This window comes from Hyaena hyaena, unplaced genomic scaffold, assembly GCF_003009895.1.
Source record: "Hyaena hyaena isolate Hyena2069 unplaced genomic scaffold, ASM300989v1 scaffold_32, whole genome shotgun sequence".
NCBI classification, from domain to species: domain Eukaryota; kingdom Metazoa; phylum Chordata; class Mammalia; order Carnivora; family Hyaenidae; genus Hyaena; species Hyaena hyaena.
In genome coordinates, this window is record NW_024080663.1 from 1,557,687 (window position 1) to 1,580,422 (window position 22,736).

The 22,736-nt window shown below is 39.3% G+C and overlaps 1 protein-coding gene across 2 annotated transcripts in view; it reads left to right on the forward strand.

Moving 5' to 3' along the window:
- Positions 1-22,736, forward strand: part of PLPPR5 (phospholipid phosphatase related 5) — a 125,967-nt gene that overhangs the window by 69,540 nt on the left and 33,691 nt on the right. For both annotated transcript variants that reach the window (XM_039228459.1, XM_039228460.1), the window contains exon 4: positions 14,778-14,954. In XM_039228459.1, coding sequence (XP_039084390.1) covers positions 14,778-14,954 — 177 coding nt within the window. The remainder of the gene's footprint in view (positions 1-14,777; positions 14,955-22,736) is intronic.

Here is a 22,736-nt window from a genome sequence, read left to right on the forward strand (position 1 = left end):
AGGGTCCTATCTATAGTTTCTATCTATAGGCCTCTCCCTCAGTAATGTGGAGGGTGGTCGCTGGCCTTTCCTGATTGGGTGTTGCAAGGGTGGTTTCTCCTGCCTTGGGCAATGTGTAACTGCCTGATAGTTTCAGGGAAGCTGGAACTTAGGCCTTCTAAGTTTAGAGGGGAAACTTAAAGCCTGTCATGGAGTCAGTTTGGTTTAGACTTGTGTCCTTACACAGATGCTTCCTGCAACGTGAAGACAGGAGAGAAAGTAGATTCTTTTACCGCAGCCATTAATTTTTCAGGAAACCAATAGAATTGTGGAAAACATACAGCTTCTTGGACATCATTTCTGAGACAAAAACTACTACACAATTAAAAAAATAGCTAAAGTAACACATAAGGTAAAAAAGTCACAAAGTTAGATTACTTACTGTGGAATTTGCTGTAAGTTTTATATATATATGTATTTGTTCTAGTTGGATGTTACCAGTATAATACAGACACAAGTCTAGTTTTCAAAGCAGTATGTTCATTCATTCATTCATTCATTTTTTTCAGCACTTCCTGTACTCTCTACTCTCCTTATGTTCCCAGCCCCTCTGCTGATGTGCATGTTGGCAGCCACGTCCTACATGGAGTTTTGGTACCTAGATCAGCCTTCAAAAGCCTGTATAGCTCATTAATGTACTTAGCATATATTAATAATAGTGCTGCCAGTCTCCCATGAAGTACAGTGTTTCTATGAGAAAACAGGTAAAACATTCTGATTCTTGGTGTATATGTGCACGTAATTAGCCCTCCAGGTGGGTGTATAGATTTTTCTCACTGGAAACTTTTATTGGCTCTTGACGCTTGGGACTAGTTTTACTTTACTCCTCACTCACCTTACTTTCCACACCCACAGATCTCCATTCAGTTCAGATTCATCCACTTAAATGCACACACACACACACACACACACACACACACACACCCTAGCCAATGAGTCTTACTAATTCAGCATCCTAAATATTTACCCAGTCTGTTCATAACTCCAGTTCAGGACATGAGGATCCAACACCTAGAACCACTTTAGCCAAGGTGACCCTTTAAAACTCTAATCTTCTGTAGTTTCCTCACTTCAACTCTAATGGTTCTCCATTTCCTTTTACTAAAAGTCTAAACTCCCTCATTTGACCCACAGATCCTTTGGTAACCTGGCCCTTGTTAACCTCTTTATCTAAACTTTCTGCCACTCCCCTCTGCAGGTACCTCCCAGGGCTCACCTGCTGCCCTACCCACAGAGCCTTCTGTCTGACACAGGGAGTTATTTTCAGTTCCTCCAGTGTCTCCTTTGTGTGTGCTCTCACCTCTGTTCAAAGAACTCCTTGAGCCCCATCCGTCCCCCACAGACTGAGGCAGAGACCTCTCTATTCATACTACCTTAGGGCAGTCAGAGTATGGATTTGGTAGTTAAACTGCTTGAGTTTGATTCCTGCTTCATCACTATCAGCCAGCCCTAAGTCCATGGGCAAGTTACTTATTAACCTTTCTGTGTCTTACTTACCTCTCCTGTTAAGTTCCGGTGCCGTGGGATTATTTAGATTACATAATTGATACATGTACAGCACTTGGCACAGTCTTTGATGCATAACTTTCACTATGATTAGTTATTCCGAGTGAGTCATGCTGGCCACTGAGATGACAAAGAAGGAAGGGTGTTTTTATCCCTCATAAGCTAACAAAGGAGAAGAGAAACATATTGTTTCAATACAAAAAAAAAAAAATGCCTTTTCACAGTAGTTGTCATGAAATGTAATGCTGGTTAACAAAATGAGAAGGAGATCACTCTCCTCCAACAACTGGGACCCAGGTTGAGACTGTGATTTGAGATGAAAGGCAGGCACCTGGGAGAAAGGGATGTTTTGACATGTGACAACTTAGTTGCCCCAAATCCAGACAGTCTTGGAGTGAGGGATAGAGGCTGGAGGGCATGGGAAAAGAGTGGCCGGACACACGAACTCGTACTTTCCACTTTCTTTCTGCTTCTTGAGGGAGACTGAGGTGAAAGTTGGAAATGGGACTCAGATACAATGGGATGGATCTAGGCAGCTTTTAGTTAAATGAAAACTCAGGGAGTTGGGGAGGGAAATCTTCAACCCTGAGAGTGGGGTAAAGAAGGTTCCTCCCAAGACCCCTGGGTGACCAACTAGGAAATCTTCTCCTGACCCCTGTGATTTAGACACAGATGAGCATAAGGAACCAGGTCAGTGATATCCTATGAGCACACTGTTCAGTTACCTTGAAATGTCAGGCTGTGGTTAATATTTATGATTTTTCTTGAAATTAGTGTCAAATTGATTAAGTACTTTGTTGTTGGTTGCATCTATCTATCATCTATCTATCATCTATCTATCTATCTATCTATTGAGAGATATTCTCAATTCACATATAACCACAGTCACTGAGACTCTGTGTGTGTGTGCATGCCTTGTGGCACACATTTCTCATGCTCATAGTGATAGGGCATTTATCTTTTTAAGCTATGATATGAATCTTTTCCTGTTATTGTATAATTTAAGATAATATCTCAAGATGTGACTCCAGTTCTTCATATTTAAAATTTGTCTGATTCATTATGTTATATAGAGATACATAGTGCCCATCACTGTTTTCTTCATTTACCTTTGAGTTAACTAAAATTGATTTTTAAATTCATCTAGCAGTCAATTGCACACGTTTGTAGTGTTTAAAGATCTCCAGATCAGTCTTTTATGTATTAATTTTAGTTCCTTACTTGTTAGCCAGCAAGCTTTAAATCTTACAAATGACAGAGTTCTTAAAATTATAGGAATCAATATCTTTTGCTTGCATGTAACTCCTCGCACGTGGCATAGCTTTCTTTTCTTAGTATCACAGTCAGAAATAAGACAGCAGCCTATCTTTCTTTAATTTTTTAAATGTTTATTTATCTTTGAAAGAGACAGAGAGTAAGTGGGGGAGTGGAAGAGAGAGATGGAGACGCAGACTCCAAAGCAGGCTGCAGGCTCTAAGCTGTAAGCACAGAGCCCGATGCGGGGCCTAAACCCATGAACTGTGAGATCATGACGTGAGCTGAAGTTGGCCGCTTACCTGAGCCACCCAGGAACCCACCCCCTGCCCATCTTTATTTAAATATCATCTTTCTTTTAATCTGGTCTATGGAAAACAAATGTTAAATGGTGAATATGTACAGTTCTTAATTTTATAGATGACAGAAAAAATGTCAAGTAAAAGTGTTTTTTATTTTTCTAGCTGATAGATGAAGTACCACACATCCAATATATTTATCAGGGGGTTGTAGAAACCGTCTTCATGTAAAATCAGCCACGGCTGCACTTCAGGGATAAAGGTAAATGTGTCAGTGATGAAGGGGCTGCTATTTACAACCAAACCATCAATTGGCCATTGTGCTGGGGGCAGCTGAGTCACTGAGCATATTGTGATCTTAACTGCACGTACCAGCTGGTCCTGAACACTGAGGGTGTTGTTACTTACACCACATTTGTGACTCCCTACTGTTGCCCATTCAAGGACATCAGCTACATGATCAATTCTGTGTTCGTGATTATGTAATCTTTTGTTAGGCACCCGCTAAGTATATTGTAAGGAAATGGGTGACTGCCCTTCATTTTTCAACAACAGTATGTTTAAGGACCTTTACCTCTAAGCCCGTATGGGAGGCAATTGAATTTATTATTTCTTCCACCAAATATATACTTTTAATCCAAGTCATATCTCTTTAATCCTTTAGGTATATTTGAGCCACAAAATAAACCAAAATCTTCATGGTTCCAAAACTTATATTCTTTATGCAGTTTCTATGCTAAATCCTACAAACTGTTACTGTCATTTTCATTTTCCAAAGGATAAAAAAGTAAGACTCAGAGAAGTTAAGTAATCTGTCTAAAGTCACAGAACTAATCAAAGGTAGATTGACATTTTGACCTAGAATATTAACCTCATCAAGTTGAGCTTTTCTTCCTGGTTTATACTAACTATGGAATCTTTTAAGTACCTAAAGTATATCTGTAAAATGCAAAACAAATGATTAACTTCATGAAGTCCAACATTAAAAAGGTAGCTGACAATTAGAACCTGAAAAAAATAGACTGGGACTCTGATATTCAAAGTAATTCCAAAATACCACTTTACTACATTGTTATTTAAACTATAACATATTGATAGGTGTACAAGATAAATACAGATACAAAGATATAAATAAGTACTGTCTGATAAAGCACAGGTGCCCTAAAAAATGGATTTAGGTTCAGTACCCTAGGCCAACCAATGTAATAATAGAAATAATAAAGTAGAGGGGTGCCTGGGTGGCTCAGTCTTTTAAGCGTCTGACTTCGGCTCAGGTCATGATCTCACAGTTCATGGGTTCGAGCCCCGTGTCGGGCTCTGTGCTGACAGCTAGTTCAGAGCCTGGAGCCTGTTTCCGATTCTGTATCTCCCTCTCCCTCTGACCCTCCCTTGCTCACGCTGTCTGTCTGTCTCTCTCTCAGAAATATATAAAACATTAAAAAATTTTAAAAAAAGAAATAATAAAATAGAAATGCTAAAATGCATACAATTTTTTTTACAATTAACTGATATATTTTTCATTTCCCTTAAATCATGATGCTTTCATTTAGGTCAGCGTTATCCAATAGATTATACAGATTATCCAATAGAAGCATAAAATGAACCACATGTAGGATTGTTAATTTTTCAGTAATCACATTTAAAAAGTTTTTAAAAAGGTGAGATTACTTTTAAACTATAGTTTTATAATTGAGTATATCCATATTAATACCATTTCAACACATATCAACCTAAAAATCATTAATGAGATATTTTGCATTCCTTTCTTGGGAAAGTTTTCAAAATCCAGTGTATATTTGACACTTGCAGTACATCTCAATTCAGACACTAAATTTTCATCTGAAATATTTTATCTTTATTCAGATTTCATAAAATTTACAGTGTAAATACTAGGTGCACATACCCAATTTGTTCCAAATTTTTTAATTTGGAATTTTTCAAAAATTAATTTGGGTGACTCAGTAGGTTAAGCATCCATCTTTTGATTTTGGCTTAGGTCATGATCTCAGAGTCGTGGGAATGAGCCCTGTGTTGGGCTCTGTGCTGAGCGTGGAGCCTACTTAAGATTCTCCCCCCCCCTCTTTCTCTCAACCCCTGTCCCCCACTTGCACTCTCTTTCTCTTAAAAAAAAAAAAAAAAAGTTGGGACTTTTCTAATTTAAAATTAGAAATTTAAAATTTTTTTAAATTAAAAATTTTTTTCTAATCAAATCAAGTGCTAGTTTTGAAATTTAAAATAGTTAATCTTAAGTAAAAATAAAAATTCAATCCCTTGGATCCACTAGCCATATTTCAAGTGCTCAATTGCTATACTAGCTAGTGGCTACCATATTGGACAACATAACTCTAGGATTTCTCATCTGTTATTCAGTGCCTTTGAGAAGGATGGGACATGAGAAGGGTCGACATCTCCCCCATCTCCCCTTTCCCCAGTTCCCAGCTATCACCACTCTATTCTCTGCTCTATGAGTTTGACTATATTTGATTCTGTGTAGAGAGATCATGCAGTACTGGTCTTTCTGTGTCTAGCTTATTTCACTTATCATCGTGTCCTGTAGGTTCATCCATCTTATCACAAATGGTAGGATTTCCTTTTCTTTTTTCTCCAGGCAGAATAATATTCCATTGTATATGTACTGTATATACCATACAGAGATTTAAGGTTCAACAATGTGACTACAGTTGACAATACTGCATTGTGTACTTGAAATTTGTTAAGAGGGAAGGTAGATCTTAAATGTTCTCACCACACACATACATACAAAATAGTAACTCTATGAGATAAGGGATATGTTAATTAGCTTGATTGTGGTGAATACTTAACAATGCATACATATATCAAAACGTGAAGTGGTATATATTAAGTATATACATGTTTATTTGCAAATTATACCTCAGTAAAGCTAGGGAGAGGTGGGAAAGAGATGAGCCAGTATCGATCAAAAAGGAAGACACTGGTTTTAATAATCGAATCTCTCTTTGTCAAAAAAGAAAAGGAATTTCTAAATTCCAAAGCTACCTTTATATACCAAAAGCAAAATTTGAAGATCGGAGTATTATAAGACAGTAATAGAGAGAACACAGGATATAATGTAAGAGATGGTATCGTCAACCTAGGTGAGGAGAAGGTGCATTTCTGGACCTGGGAGGTAGGAAGATTGTAGGAGAGAAAGGACAGAATGGCAGATGTGATCATTTGGGTGAGTGCCCGTAGGTTAGAAAGCCTGAGAAGGAAATTGAATAGATAATAGATTAACAGATTACAGTTAACAGATAATAGAAACTCCTGAGAAGTTGAAGGAAAAACAAAGTAAATAGGCTTATACCTCATTTCTGGCCTAAAACTGGAAGAATTCAACCTCAATGCATCCCTAGAGCAGGCAGGTGAGGCAGCAGAGAAGATAGGCATGATGGGAACCAGAGGACCCTGCAACATAGCTGGAGAGGACACATAGCCCATGGGGGCTAGAAAGCAGATGTGCTGGAGATACAGAGGATTTTTAGAGCATGTGAGCCTAGATGGAACAAGTCAGCATGGGCTCACAAGGGCATTAGCAATAGTTGTCATTAGAGCAACCAGTGGAGACCGAGGGGAGAAGCACAGGGCAGTGGAAAACAGCAGAGATGAAGAGGCCACTCTGTAGGGAAGCCCTGTGGCTGTGCCGAGATCGCCTCCCCACCTGGGCCATGCAGTTCTGCAGCCGGAGTGCCATTTTGCCTAAAAGGGCAGAGTGAGAGACTGAGAATAACTGAGGGTTATTAAACATTCCTCTCTCCCCTATTTCATTCCTATTCAGTCTTGGATGAATGCTCATGATGAAGTTTAGATCAGTTATGGAAAACAAGGTAACTGCATGCTTTATACAATCCAGATTGTAGTGTATAAAATTTATAGCTTCAATCCACTACTGTTCATTGTAGTCCCCCATCACAGCCCTGAAAGGTCTGAATTATGTGAACACAAATCTGTCTGCTGCAAAGTCTATGGTCTTTCCATTATCACATTACCTCCCATCACCATTCTGTTACATACCCTGTCAGAAACTTCACATTGCTGCTTGGCAAATCTATGAATGTGAATAAGTATCGGTACTCTCAGGACATTGCACAGCTGGCTTAATAAATGAAGCTAAAAGATGGCGCTCAATTTCCCTGTACCCATATGCTAATAAATCTCTAGTGGAGTGCCATGAAGTTCCATCTTTGATGCTGTCTTGTTAGCAATGATCTGTATGGAGCTAATGAGAAGCTCGGATAAAGAACTAATACGATACATATCATAAATGTTCAAAATCGTCTTGACAGGATGGAATGTTATTTTGAAAACAATGAAGAAGGAGCGCCTGGGTGGCTCGGTCGGTTAAGTGTCCGACTTCAACTCAGTTCATGATCTCACGGTTCGTGGGTTCGAGCCCCACATCGGGCTCTGTGCTGACAGCCAGCTCAGAGCCTGGAGACTGTTTCGGATTCTGTATCTCCCTCTCTCTCTGACCCTCCCCTGCTCATGCTGCCTCTCTCTCTCTCTCTCTCTCTCAAAAATAAATAAAACATTTAAAAAAAGAAAGAAAGAAAGAAAACAATGAAGAAGTCTGATTTTTTAAATAAATCTCAGGAGTTCAAAATGAGGGAAACTTGCTAGGCTATAAGCCTATAAGAGAAAATCACAAAGTATTAAGTAAATCACAAACATTCTGACTAGTAGTGGTATATTGTTGTTAGAAAAGAAAAACCAAAAAACCAATTCATTTCTTAGACTGTATTAATCAAAATAGTGAAAACCTGGAAATCTATTTGAAGACAACCCAGTCCTAATCTAATTATGAACTATATAGATCCATGAGTAAGACTATAGCATGCAGTCTAGAAAAGTTACAGTTGCACTCTGGGCTGATCAGAGTGTATATTCACTGGGGACTTAATTTTGGACTCTGCATTTTGGGAGGAGGACTGGAATATATCAAAAGCACTAGAATGTCACGTTACTGAGGGATCCGGTCACGGGGTTATTCCCATATTGATGGGTGGGATTGAGGCCATAAGAAAGAAGAGGCAAAGGATAAAGTAGGTGGCAACCACCTACAAAGAAATCATTAGTGACTGTCTTTAGACAGAGAACTTAGAAGAGATGGGAAAATGGCAAAATGGCATATGGAAAAAGTGAAAGAAGCATAGAAAGAAGAGAAGGAACCAAGTTCTCCACATGCTTGACCACAGTGACACCAAAAATCCAATTATGCCCATTCACCAGGCACTGCCTTCACCATCACACAGCATGATAGGTCCTGGGCTTACTGGGTTCTTCTGCCTGGCCCTGACTTCACCCCTGCAGTTACTAGGCACTCACCGTGGGCCAAGCTCTGTGTGAAGAATGTTACCTATATGATGTCCTTTAGTCCTTTTAGTACTGTGCAGTGATACTTTCACTACCATTTACCTTTTGGTACACAAAGAGACCAAAGCTTAAGCAGATTTGATAACTTGTCTACGTAAGTGGCAGAGATAGTAATTAAACCACATCCTGTTGGTTGCAAAGCAGATGAGCTACTCACTAGGCCACAGTTCTCTCCTCCTCAGGATCAGTTTTATAGATTCCAGTACATTTTTTGATTCATACACTGAGTAGATATTGATTAAAAGTAGTAATTTTCCAGATAATCCAGTGAAGAAATGGGCAGAAGACATGAACAAACACTTCTCCAAAGAGGACATCCAGATGGCCAACAGACACATGAAACAATGCTCAGCATCACTCATCATCAGGGAAATGCAGATCAAAACCACACTGAGAAAACACCTCGCGCCGGTCAGAGTAGCTAAAATGAACAAATCAGGAGACTATAGATGTTGGCGAGGATGTGCAGAAATGGGCACCCTCCTACACTGTTGGTGAGAATGTAAACTGGTGCAGCCCCTCTGGAAAACAGTGTGGAGGTTCCTCAAAAAATTAACAGTAGAACTCCCCTATGACCCAGCAATAGCACTGCTAGGAATTTACCCAAGGGATACAGGAGTGCTGATGTATAGGGGCACATGTACCCCAATGTTCATAGCAGCACTTTCAACAACAGGCAAATCATGGAAAGAGCCTAAGTGTCCTTCAACTGATGAATGGATCAAGTGGTTTATCTATACAATGGAATACTACATGGCAATGAGAAAAGTTGAAATCTGGCCATTTGTAGCACTGTGGATGGAACTTGAGGGTGTTATGCTGAGCGAAATAAGTCAGGCAGAGAAAGACAGATACCATATGCTTTCACTTATAGGAGGATTAGGAGAAACTTAATGGAGGACCATGGGAGAGTAGAAGGGGAAGAATAGTTGGGGAGAGGGAAGGAGGCAAACCATGAGAGACTCTTGAATGCTGAGAACAAACTGAGGGAAGATGGGGTGGGGGAGGGGAAGGGAGGTGATGGACATGGAGGAGGGCACTTGTTGGGATGAGCAATGGGTGTTATATGGAAACCAACTCGACAATAAACTATTTAAGAAAATAAATTAAAATAAAAAGTCCTCTGGGAAAAAAAGAAAGTAGTAGTTTTCTTTTGACATCATGACAGATTACCACAAACTTAGTGACTTAACCCAAATTTATCATCTTCGAGTTTTGCCGCTTTGAAATCCAACATGGATCTCACTGGATAAACTCAAGGGTTCAGCCCAACTTCACCCTTTGAGGAGGCTCTAGAGGGATTCATTCTCAATTTTTCTGGCTTCTAGGGTTTATCTTAATTCCTTAGCTTATGGCTCCCTTCCTTCTTCTGTCTCATAGGATTTGTGTGTGGGCATCTTTAGGGAGCTTTATTTTTCTTACCATAGGCACCTACCCTGTACCAGGTATGGCTACGGGCAGTATGAGATAGACAAAGAGGAGAAAGATAATAGCAAGTAAACAAATACATGCACCAGACAATTTCAGCTAGTGGTGTGTGCTTTCAGACGATACAAGAGTTCAGAAATTCACTTTTCCCCAGGCATGCCATTCATGCAATCATTTATACAATAATTTTGAATACCTCCTATGTCAAAGGTGATCTGCACATTTCAGGCAGAATGGTGAACGGATATAGATTCCATCCGAATGGAGTGTTCTAATGCAAGGAACAGATAAACATATATACATAGAAATGGATAACATGATTTCAGATAGTAAAAAATGCTGTGATTGAAATATTCCACATTCCTTCCCCTGCGTATTTACATTTTCATTTATTCATGCTTTTATTTAGAAAATCCAGTAAGGCTTTATTGCGGACTTACTGTGTGTCAGGCAAAGTGCTAACTAAGCACTGTGTTTACAGTGCAGAATCCCAATTTCACTGCTGTATCTTCACTCTAGTGAAGGAAACAACTAAAATGAATAAATACCATACATGGTGGTAAGTATTCTGAGAAAAGACAAACAAGATTCTTGGAGAGGACATAGCAGGGGTATCACTGCTGGCCCCTGGGTCTATGGCACCTTCTCCCCACCACTTCCTCTTTACTGGGAACTCTCATACTCATCCTTTTGGATTTCACCACAGATGTCTCCTCTTGAAGAAACAGTTTCAGGTATATAATAGGTACTTCACAAACACAAATGTTTTGTCTGTTTTTATTTTTATTTGCTTATATAATAGTATCCTTTATAAAATTTTATTTATTTATTTTGAGAGAGAGAGAGGCAGAGGGAGAAGAGGAGAGAAAGAATCCCAAGCAGGCTCCATGCTGTCAGTGTGGATCCCAATACAGGGCTCGATCTCACAAACTGTGAGATCCATGACCTGAGCTGAAATCACGAGTCAGACACTCAACACACTGAACCTCCCAAATGCCCCTATAATAGTATCATTTTCGTATCATACAGTACTTTCTCAACTTACCCAACAGATGGATGTTTATTATCCCAAGCGAGTCAATTCACATTACTGAGTAACCTGGGCATTATGATTACATTTTAGCAAAAGCAAATAAGTAAGCAAAATTCCTTTATATGTGTGTCAGTTATTGTATCTGTTTGTATAGGCAAGAAGAAAAGTATAGAAGAATATCTTTCATGCTGTTAGCAGAGAGCAAATGATCAGCTTTGGTTTCTGCATCTTTGTGCTAATAAATACTCCTGGAATGGATGAACAAAGACTGCTAATAATGGTTAAATAATGAGGGCACCTTTATAGTAGTGAACATCCACTGACCTTAAGGACTGAGTGGATTTCATCTTGCTCAAATCATAGTCTTCTGTTTGTGTTTTATTTTAGCTACATGTTGACATCTGGTTAACTAGATGTTTCATAAGTGAATTAAAAACCAAGAGAGCATAAATAATCAATTTCTGTACTATATCCAACTTGCTTAATAGATTCTTATGCCATAATTTCCTCCTCTGCAAATTAGGAATAATAGACTTTCTGTAATAACACAATTAGACTGGTTAAAAGGCACTTACATTCATAAAGTACCAAAGAGTTGTCGAGTAGAAGTGAAAACTCTCTAATTTTTCCTTTGTGACATCCATACCAACAGATTATGCTCTGGAAAAAAAAATCTATTATAAAGCAATGTTATAACCTGCCTTAAAGTTGAATGTATTTAAACAAATCTCCCCTTTTCCCATCACCTTTAAAATTCAGTCTTCTTCCGTTCTGGGTCTGGACATTAAGTGGGGATCTGGTGGAGGAAGAGCCAAATCCAGGCTAGATTATATCTTTGGGCTTCTTATAACCAATGCTGAGTCATTAGAGTGATTAGACCAAACACTCTAAAGGGTCTTCAGAGAGGCATCGCCCAAGCTTATAGATTAAGCCTACACAACTTGGACAAGCATCTGAGATGGTCTTTGAGGATGAAGGGGAAGATTTTTCTCCCTAATAGCAGAGTACAGATGTAGCCTCACCTCATGATACTACAGCAGCCTTCTTTCTCTTATTTTTGACTTCCCTTCTCGTGCATTCACTGATACTCAGCTTATGTCCATTGGCCATTTCCTCCATGCAAGAAAGCAGTAAAGGAAGAAGAAAGAGACACTAAGAGGTGCCTTATTTCTCATTTACACTCTCTGTTCTCAGCAGTGCCACCCCCATATCAAATTGTGTTTTCTTCATTATAAGCTTTATCTCAATTCAGTTTTTTCATCTATAAAATGAGGGAAATGATGAGATCTGACTTATATGGCTATTTTGAGAATTTAATAAGATAATTAATGTAAAATACTTAGAACATTGCCTTGAACAGTGATCACTCATGAAATTAAAGCTACGATGATTATTAGCAATATTAATACTGATCAATTATCATTCCACATTATTTTGTCTTATTAAGGATAGAGTATGTTTAGAGTTCTGACAGATGTGAAGAAATGCAAAAGTAAGAAATAATTAATCAACCTTAAAGCTGTGTTAAAGAAAATCTCACGAACAGCCCAAATTTCACTCCCTATTCATACGCAGTAGTCAAATAAGGAATTATTCCACTAAATGCATCACTGGAAACCTGAAGTAGCGTGATATCCCTGCCTTGTTATTTGTGTGGGCACAGCTCTTTGATACCTTCTCTCGGGGTGGCAAAGCACCATTTTCTCTTTCTCGTCTCTTCTTGTTTCTCTCTTTCATATTGTGTTATCTTTTGTAACTAAAATTTTCAGCTCTTCCAAGCACAGGCTTAGAGTACACAGACCCAGCTCTGAAGGTCGCAGGCCCAAGATGAAACAATTCAGCTTTTTTTTCTTTTCCTTAGAATATTGGGACTTCAGAGAGATTGCAGAGGGCTAGAACTTGGATAGATAGAAGGCTTGAATCACATTGGCTGTTTAAATATTCATGCAGCCTCTTCTGGCAGCTAACAGGGCTGCAAACTTTGCCCAGAAAAAAAAAGGGAGGGGGGGAGATAATTACTAGATTTCATAGCATTCTGAAATGACTGCTGTGAAGTAAAAACTTAAGCGCTGATGTTTGGTTTAATCTCTTAGGCAAGTGTATTTGTTTTTTTGTTTTTTTTTTTTTGTTTTTTTTTTTATTCAACATAGGACAATAGGCAAGTGATTAAATGCATCTCTAAGTATTTCTTCTGAGTATATCATCAGTGTTAGATACCCACTGACATTAACACCATAAAAATGTATTGTACTATCCAAGCTACCTCTTTTATAATTACTTTACTACCGACTTGACGTATTAACTGACACGCTTCCCTTGCAGTCAGCAGCTTTGCTTATGTAGTAACACAAGGTTTAAATCATCAGCGATTGAGCTGTACAATAAATCAGAATGGAAGAAAGAACAAATTATTCTTGAATGTGGTGACTTGCAACTTGAGAACATTTCATTTAGTGCAGTCAATTGGTACTATATGCTCTTCATTAGCATATGTGAAGACACCACAAATGTAGGTATCTAGTCCTTGTTTTGTTTGCTTTAAGGAGACATTTCCCCGATTGTAATTAAGTTTCTTTCTTGTCCTAATTTTGGCTGATAAAATTTAGTTAAAGCAAAGTAATTTCACAATTTCTGATAACATAAAAGCAAACCTTGGCCCTGCACTGAGGCTCAAATTCCTTCTTCAAAATACTGTCTACTTAGTGAAAATCAACTGTGCGTATATTTGATATATATAAACATATAAAAATATTTTATATGTTTTTATGTTATTTCTATATAAAAATATAAGGTATATATTTTATATAAAATGCATGTTAATAAATTAATAAAATATAAATATTATATAACAATGTATATTATTTTATATAAAAATATAAGTACATAAAATAATATATGTTACATTATATATTATCAATCAGCTGACTTATCAATTATGCATTATCCCAAAATAGCATACAAAATGTAAGCATTAAAAACACTCGTTCATCAGTTTGCCCCTTGTAACAGTAGTGATCTAAGATGTAAATTCAGATAAAACAATAGGCACATTAATCATTAAATATTAATAGTTTAATAGCTATATTAAAAGTTGAACAAAACCACTTAGAATATGAGTGCTCAGTGTTTCTAAATGATTAATATTACATAAGAATTGACCATTAGTAAATATCAGGTAAGTATAATGAAATAATCACCATTCTTTTTTTTGTTTGTTTATTTATTTATTTATTTTTTTTTTAAATTTTTTTAATGTTTTATTTATTTCTAGGAGAGAGAGAGAGACAGCGTGAGCAGGGGAGGGTCAGAGAGAGAGGGAGTCACAGACTGAAACAGGCTCCAGGCTCTGAGCTGGCAGTCAGCACAGAGCCCGACGCGGGGCTCGAACCCACGAACCGCGAGATCATGACCTAAGCGAAAGTCGGACGCTTAACCGACTAAGCCACCCAAGCGCTCCTTGTTTGTTTATTTTTAAGAGAGAAAGAGAGACAGAGCATGAGCGGGTGAGGGGCAGAGAGAGACACACAATCTGAAGCAGCCTCCAGGCTCTGAGCTGTCAGCACAAAGCCCAACATGGGGCTTGAACTGACGAACTGCAAGTCAGGACCTAAGCCAAACCAACTGAACCACCCAAGCACCCGAAATTATCATCATTCTTAAATTCTACTTCTAAGAAACGTCTTCCAAAATTCATAAACTACAGTTAATTATTTGAACCCTATAGGCATAGGTATAGCTATAAATATATATGTGTACATACAAATATATCAGATGTATATCAAGAAAATATCTTCATGAAAAGTTATGTTTTTCATTTAATGTTTCAGATGTATATTACCAACACAATCAAAGCCAAAGGAACAAGACTTGCTAAGCCCGTTTTATGTTTGGGCTTAATGTGTCTGGCCTTTCTTACTGGACTCAACAGAGTAGCAGAATATCGAAATCATTGGTCTGATGTGATAGCAGGCTTTCTGGTTGGCATATCTATAGCAGTATTTCTGGTAAGTAGAAATTTATTTGGATTTCATTGCATTTTTAATTAACTTTTATAATCACCTATAATACCAGTGTGAATCAACAGGTTTGTCTAAATGTGTTAGATCACATTATAATATGTTTATTTGAAATCATTCATTTCTTCCTCCTCCCTCATTCATCTTGCCTAAAGTCATATTTGGGGATGAAAAATCTATACATTTTACACTTAAAGGTGAACAAAATATTTTCTTTCTTTTTTTTTAATAGCATGTGACTCTTTTTTTTTTTTAATTTTTTTTATGTTTTTTATTTATTTTTGAGAGTCAGAGAGAGACAGCGCAAGCAGGGGAGGTTCAGAGAGAGAGAGATATAGAATCCAAAGACAGGCTCCAGGCTCTGAGCGAGCTGTCAGCACAGAGCCTGACGCGGGGCTCAAACCCATGAACTGTGAAATCATGACCTGAGCCAAAGTCAGACGCTTAACTGACTGAGCCACCCAGGCACCCCAAAATATTTTTTAAAATATTTTTTATTCATTTCTGAGAGAGAGAGAGACAGTGTGAGCAGGGGAGGGTCAGAGAGAGAGGGAGACACAGAATCTGAAACAGGCTCCAGGCTCTGAGCTAGCTGTCAGCACAGAGCCTGACGCGGGGCTCGAACCCACGAACCGTGAGATCATGACCTGAGCCGAAGTCGGACACTTAACCGACTGAGCCACTCAGGTGCCCCGCAAAATATTTTCATATAAAATGGAACAGGTTTGAAATGCTCAGTCCTCGGATGGTTTTCAAGATTGGGTTGCGTGGATATTTTAAAAATTTACTCAGGTCACCTCTCATCCTGGAGTATCTAGAACATTCTAAAGTACCTCCGAGTCCCATCACAGTTCTCTTCCTGAACCACCATGCAGAGCACTTGCTAACAGGTAAACCTCATTTGATAGATGACTTGGTTCCCTTCAGTATCTCGAAGTCCATGGATGGTTTCCAAAACAATACCATCTCAAGCCAGATTTTGCCAGGTAGTGAAGACAATATGTAGTGATGTCTAATGAAGTAAGCATGCCATCTCCAGCCCTATTATAAAATCTCCTTGGACTATGACTGCAGGTTTTGGTTGTTGGAAAATATATTTTAGTCTGGCTTTAGAAATAACCAATCCATTATAAGTGTGAGTGTATAACATTTAACCCAGATGGAAAATGTGTAGACTATAAATCAAAACATATTTTGGCATTGACACATTAGACTAGAAAAAAACACTTTATTTCCATTTTGATTACATTTAAATTGCTTCTTACGCTTAACTTCTCTTCTTCAGCTCCTTTCCCTAGTTTATAACCAGTAAGCGAAAACTTGTATGAACCTTTCCCAGCTAACAATTTTGTGTGCCGGGCATTTTAAGCAGGTTCTTTTCTGTAGAACCTCCTGTGGTAGAGTGGTGAGTATGACCTCATCCCTACCCCACACTCCGTGCTGCTTTTCTTCCTGATGTCCTTTGGTTCCCCAGGTGCCTGCGAGAATTAGGCCCACCCCAGTCTCTCTCCCAGAGATACCGTATAGCCTCAGGAAAACCGGGGCCCAGGCTTGGGCCAGACCCTTTTCCTTGCACCACAGTTAGAAACAGACTGAACTGTTTAAAACAAAACGAAGCAAACACCTTACATAAATCTTATGAAAACACCAAGCATCAAAATTTCAAAGCACTAGTGTCCCATGTAACTGCATTTCAGCCTCATGGGTGCAGAACATCTTCACTGGCATCTCATCAGTGTCCCTGCTTTATCTTTCTGTGGCTGGTGCCAACTCCCCTTCACTTCCAGTGACTAGCTTGACACTTTCCAAGAGCAAACCTAGAACTCTAGTCCCTTCCTCCCTATCTGAGAAGCATGTGGTGAATGAGCAGGACTGTGGATCCCCCTTGGGCTCAAGACCCACCTACTGCACATATTCAAAACATTCCACAGTGGGCCGCAGACATCCCCAGACACCTAGAAAATGAACTTATGGAAAGGTCACGTGAAAATAATGCTTTAAGTGTAGTAACTAAACAAGCGTTTGTTCATTCACGCGCAACCATTTCTGAGTGTGAGTGTCTACAGGTGCGAAGCACTGTGCCAAGAACTGGGGATGCAAGGAGGCTCAGATAAACATGATCTGTCTCCCGTGGGAGTTATAGTCTGGTCCAGGGGTCAGACCATAGTAAGTTATTCCATCAAATATTCCCTTCCTCTCTTCCTTCATAACATAAACGTTTACTGCACTCTTGCTATAATCCAGGCACTGTGCTTGGTGCTGGGGATAAATAACATGAAAAGGATAGAGCCCATGTACTTAAAAAGATCACAGCTGGGTGGAACAAGATAGACACAGAGGGGTTTATAGAGGGTTAAATGTAATGATATCAGTGTGTATACTCAAGAGATCTCTGTTGGGATTAGGGACCGTTAGGAAAGGGAGGTGATACATAAACTTGAAAGGTTTGTGGGGCACCAGGGTCGCTCAATCTTAAGCATCCAGCTCTTGATTTCAGCTCAGGTCATGATCTCATGGTTCATGGGATCAAGTCCCGTGTCTTGATGCTTGGGATTTTCTCTCTCCCTCTCTCTGCCCTCCCCCACAACCTCGTTTGCATACGTGCACACACATGCACATTCTCTCTCTCTCTCTCAGAATAAAGAGATAAACATTTTTTAAAAAAGAAAGCTTCGTAAAGTAGAGGTCTAAGCGGTGGCAAAAGGAATGACGGGCAAAGAGCACAGTGTATAGAAGCAGTATAAAATGCTTTGTAAAAGAGGCATTCATGGAGCTCTTTGTGTATCATAGGCCTGGGCACAGCATGCACACATGAGGGGAGGTGGCATCCTGGAGTGATACCTGTTGTCAAGTGTCAGTGACAAGAGTGGAAATATAAAAACACTGGACAGATGTCCTGAATGGCCTTGTAGGTTAGAATTGAGAGTCACTGTCAGAGTTCAAGGGAATTAAAGCTGGTTGAATCCCAGCTTCTTTTTTTACTCAGTTTGTGCCTTGAGCAAATTACTTAACCTTTCTGATCCTCAAGTTCTTCCTACTTATTTTTTTAATGTTTATTTATTTATTTTGAAAGAGAGTGAGAGAGGGCATGAGCAGAGTAAGGGCAGAGAGAGGGAGAGAGAGAAAGAATCCCAAGAAGGCTCCATGCTGCCAGCACAGAGCCTGACGTAGGGCCTGAAATCACGAACTGTGAGATGATGACTTGAGCTGAAACCAAGAGTTGTATGCTTTACCGATTGAGCCACCCGGGCAGCCCTCTTCCTCTTTAAATGAGGCCAGTAACAGCCTCCTTAAAGCTTATCAGGATTTAAAAGTTGAAATGAAAGAGTGTGTATGTTCAATGAATGGCTACATGAATGACTGACATCAGTTCCATAAATGATAGTTGGCTTCCTTTCAGCTCCTTTTACTCTATGGTACAATTTGTGCTTTGAAAATAGGTTTGCTGGAAAGTGAAACTCCGGGTGCGGATAGTGGAGGCACGTTGTACAGAACAGGGAAATAAGATGGCACAAAGCGGGCTTGTGTGAGCTATTGGAGAGGTTTGTGGAGGTGGAAAGTTTGGAGCTCAATGGCACACTAGAGATGAGGGAGTCGAAGAGGGAGCAGTCCGTGATGATTCCCGGGGTCCTTGTTTGGGCAAGTAGAACATTTATTCTGTGCAGCGATACAGCTCTGGCCTGCAGTATCCTGGGGTGTCTCCAGTTCTGCAGTGTGTGCAGGACTCTGAAATGATTCCAGAATAAATAAACACTAACCTACTTGCAGCCTCTGTGTTTCAGTTAAAGGCATCCACATCCCCTAGTCACCCAGACCCAATGTCTCGCATCTGCCTTTGACTCATTCTTGTCGTTCATCCCCCATGCCCGGTGATTCATCTGGTCCCAGTTTGTTGCCACTACAAAATATCTCCCCCACATCTTATTTCTTGGCCATTCTGACTATAAACTCTCAATTTTCGAGATCAGTGCCTCTGATCTCTCTTCTATCTCTCAGTTCCTACCTGCCTCACTTCAGACTCTCTTCCAAATACCTCCCATTCTGCTTCTCTCCTCATTAGAACATAATCTGCTTCTAATAACGAGACAAAAAAAACAAAACAAAACACAAAACAAAACAACCCTCATTCCTGCAGCATTAAACCCAGACACTTCCACCGGGCTTCCAGGAGCTTGTTATCTGTCTGCACTCTTTCTTCTTTTCCCTCCTTGCAGTGGAATTCTGTTCTTTATTTCCACTCAGTTTTCTTTCTGTCACAGAAGGTTCTGCCCAGTCTGTATGTTTGCCTCAGCAAGAATGACCATTCCTCTGTTTATTTTATTTTATTTTTTTAAAGTTTATTTATTTATTTTGAGAGAGAGGGTGGGGGGAGCAGAGAGAGAGAGGAGGAGGGAGAGAATCCTAAGCAGGCTCCACACTGTCAGCAGAGAGCCCAATGTGGGACTCCAACTCACAAACCATGAGATCATGGTCATGGCCGCTGAAGTTGGGCAACGGAGCCAACCAGGTGCCCCTCCTCTGTATATTTTAGAGAACAAAACAGGGTTCTGGGAGTCATGTGAACCGAGGTTTGAATCCTGCTTTTGCCACATGCTATCTGTGTGACCTTAAACAGGTCACACTTTAGCTCTTCATTTTTTCTAACATAGTGGGGCCTTCCTGAACTGTATTTAAAATGTCTTTCCCTTCCCAAGGAATTCTTTCTTAATTCCCCATTCACTTTTCTCCATAGTATGTTTTGACTTTTATATACCATATACAATATTTTTGTTTTTGTGGGTGTCAAACCGACTAGAACGTAAGCTGCACATGCAGAAGGCATTCATTTGTTTCTTCTCCATGTAGCCAGTACAGAATCTGGTATATAGGGGGTTCTCAGGAAATATTTGATGGATGAATGAATGAATGAATGAATGGGGAACTGTTTGATTGCTTCCCACACCTCTTTTGAGGATTAAGGGAAATCTCATATGTCAGAAGTGCAGTCAAGTGTGTGGTGCAGAGAAGACGACGCTGGTTATCATAGTCCTCGCTTTTTTCTTTAAATATTTGATTTATTTTTGAGAGAGAGAGAGAGCTTGAGCAGGAGAGGGGCAGAGAGAGAGAGGGAAGCAGAGGATTCAAAGTGGGCTCTATGCTGACATCAGGGAGCCTGATGTGAGCACACTGTGGGATCAGGAACTGGGTGAACTCATGACCTGAGCCAAAGTCGGATGCTCACCCAACTGAGCCACCCAGCGACCTTGGTCCTCACATTTGATGACTATTCAAAGCCTTTTTGCACTTGAAATTTTTCTCAAACACGTGCCAACTTGCCCAGAAAGTGTCCCTGATTACCTGGTTCTCCATTTTTCCTGAATTTCCACTGCATTTGAAGTCTGGCTTGTTACATTCTAATAAGGAATTATATTCTGTCCTGCTTATCACTCTCATTCCGTGTGCATTTTCTTTAAAGTTAGAGAACAGAATCCTCGTGCTTAAGAAAATACAAAACAAATGTTAGCTGAACAAAAGGTGTAGATTGGCTAATACTATTTTATACAAATGTATGCTTCAGAGTGTTTTCAAAAAAGATGCACAGCGTCGAGTCATGTAGTTCAAGTTTACTGAGCCATAGCAAGAACTTGTCATGTTACCATGTGTAATGTAATAATAACAATAAGAGTTATTGCAGTAGTCTTTACTACATTAACTCAATTATTCCTCCCAACAGCACATTGGGATGTAGGTATTGTTGTCCTCATTTTTCAGGAAGAAGTCTAGTTTTGTTGAGTTGCTTGCTCAGGCTCACAAAGTGACTAAATCAGAGAGCCGAAGATTAAGGCCCAGCCCTATTTGACCCCCAGAGTCCATGCATTTAACCCCATGCAACACAGATGTTTTACTAGCCACAAAGGAAGAGGGAAAATGACCACAAACAGATAAGATTATTATCACTACTGGAAAAAGAACACAAAAATATATGAGCAGTGGTGACTTATTAGTGTCCTTTTAGTAGGACAGGGTAGAATCATACACATGGAAGCCACTAATGTAAAAATAAAATGTTTCAGAGGAATGTCACTTTTGGATTATATAGGAACAGCAGAAAACGTGAGAATTTTTGGCCTGGACACATGCTCATTTATTAATCTATTCATTCACTGTGGCACTGGGAATACAATGGTGAGCAAAAAAACAGAGACAGCATCTCTGCTCTCATAGAGCTTACAACCTTAGAAGAGATTATGTCAACCAAGGTGTTATGCTAACAGAGGTCTAATTTCATTAGAAATGGGTGCTTTGATGAAAAGCATGAGCGATTGAGGTGATCAAAAAAAACAAAAACAGCTTGGGGTCAGAGAAAACTACTGAAGAAGTAAAACTGAGATAAGATACCACAGATGAGTAGAATATGGTGCCCAGAGTGTGGAGATGAATATTTCAAACAAAATGGAGTGAAAAGAAACAGAAGATGTTTGGGAAGCACAAAGAAGGAAGGCTGCAAAGGTGGGCAGAGTTTACACTCAGAGAAATGGGGAGCTCAGCCACAGTGGTTTTAAGGAGGGTGACCAATGTGCATTTTGGAAATATCATTCTGATGTCACCCTAAAAATAGATTGGAGGGAGCCAAGACTGGATTTAGGGAGACTTCATAAAGCTATGCAGGAATCCAGGAAAGTGGTGATGATTGCTTAGTCTTTGGAGTTGGTGATGGAGATAGAACGAAGCAGATATAAGAAATCAAAATTTTTCAGAAGGAAAATTGATCAAATTGAGTGACTGGTATAGGGGCTGTGAAGGGTCATCTGTTTTCAGCCTTGTGCAGTTAAGGAAGTGGACATGTGGGGGTGGTGTTCTTGAGAGGACCCAGAAAAAAATCAAGCTTTAGAGCAGATCTTGGGGCACCTGAGTGGCTCACTCTTGATTTCAGCTCAGGTCATGATCTCGGGGTTTTGTGAGTTCGAGCCCTTCGTGGGTTCTACGCGAGCAAGGCAGAGCCTGCTTGGGATTCTCTCTCTCCCTCTCTCTCCACCCCTTCCCCACTCACACTGTCTCGGTTTCTTTTAAAATAAATAGATAAAACTTAAAAAAAAAAAGATGGGAAGATCTTGGGTTTCATTTTGAACATTTGCTGAATTTTTCATACCTTTGAGAACCAAAAGAATGGACTAACTTGATAAGATATTGCAACTTTTCCACTTAAGAATTGAGAAAACCCAGACCCAGAGGCAGTCCAAAAACATGCAGACTTGGGATCAAAAATCAAATCTCTTTTACCTATGAGTTTTTACCTATGAGCATTTTTCTAATAGGAAAATAGTTCCATACTTGTGAATGTTAGCAAGCAAGACTTGTTAAATATTTGAATATGATTCCAAGGAAGATTTGGCAATTTCCTCCCTTATAATTTAAATAATAACAGTAATGAAGAATAATCATTATGCTAATAGATACTATTTAATGAATATCTACTATGTGTTTAAATAGTTCGCATATGAATTCTCAGCTGCTGCAGTGGTGTTGTCCTAACCCTCAATTAAGGCAAAGAGATAACTGATAAAACCTTTCAAAGAGTTTACCAAACCTAAATAATGGAAAAAGCAATGATATCCATTTCAGAAGCCTATATTAACTCTGGATGAACTTTTCTTCATCTCATGACTTCCATATATCTATGTATGTAATTATTTCGACAAATTTCACTTCACAAGAATTTGTAGCAGTTTTGCCCAATTTTTCACTAATTTAGAACATTAATGAAAAGGGAAACGTGTGTATACATTTCAT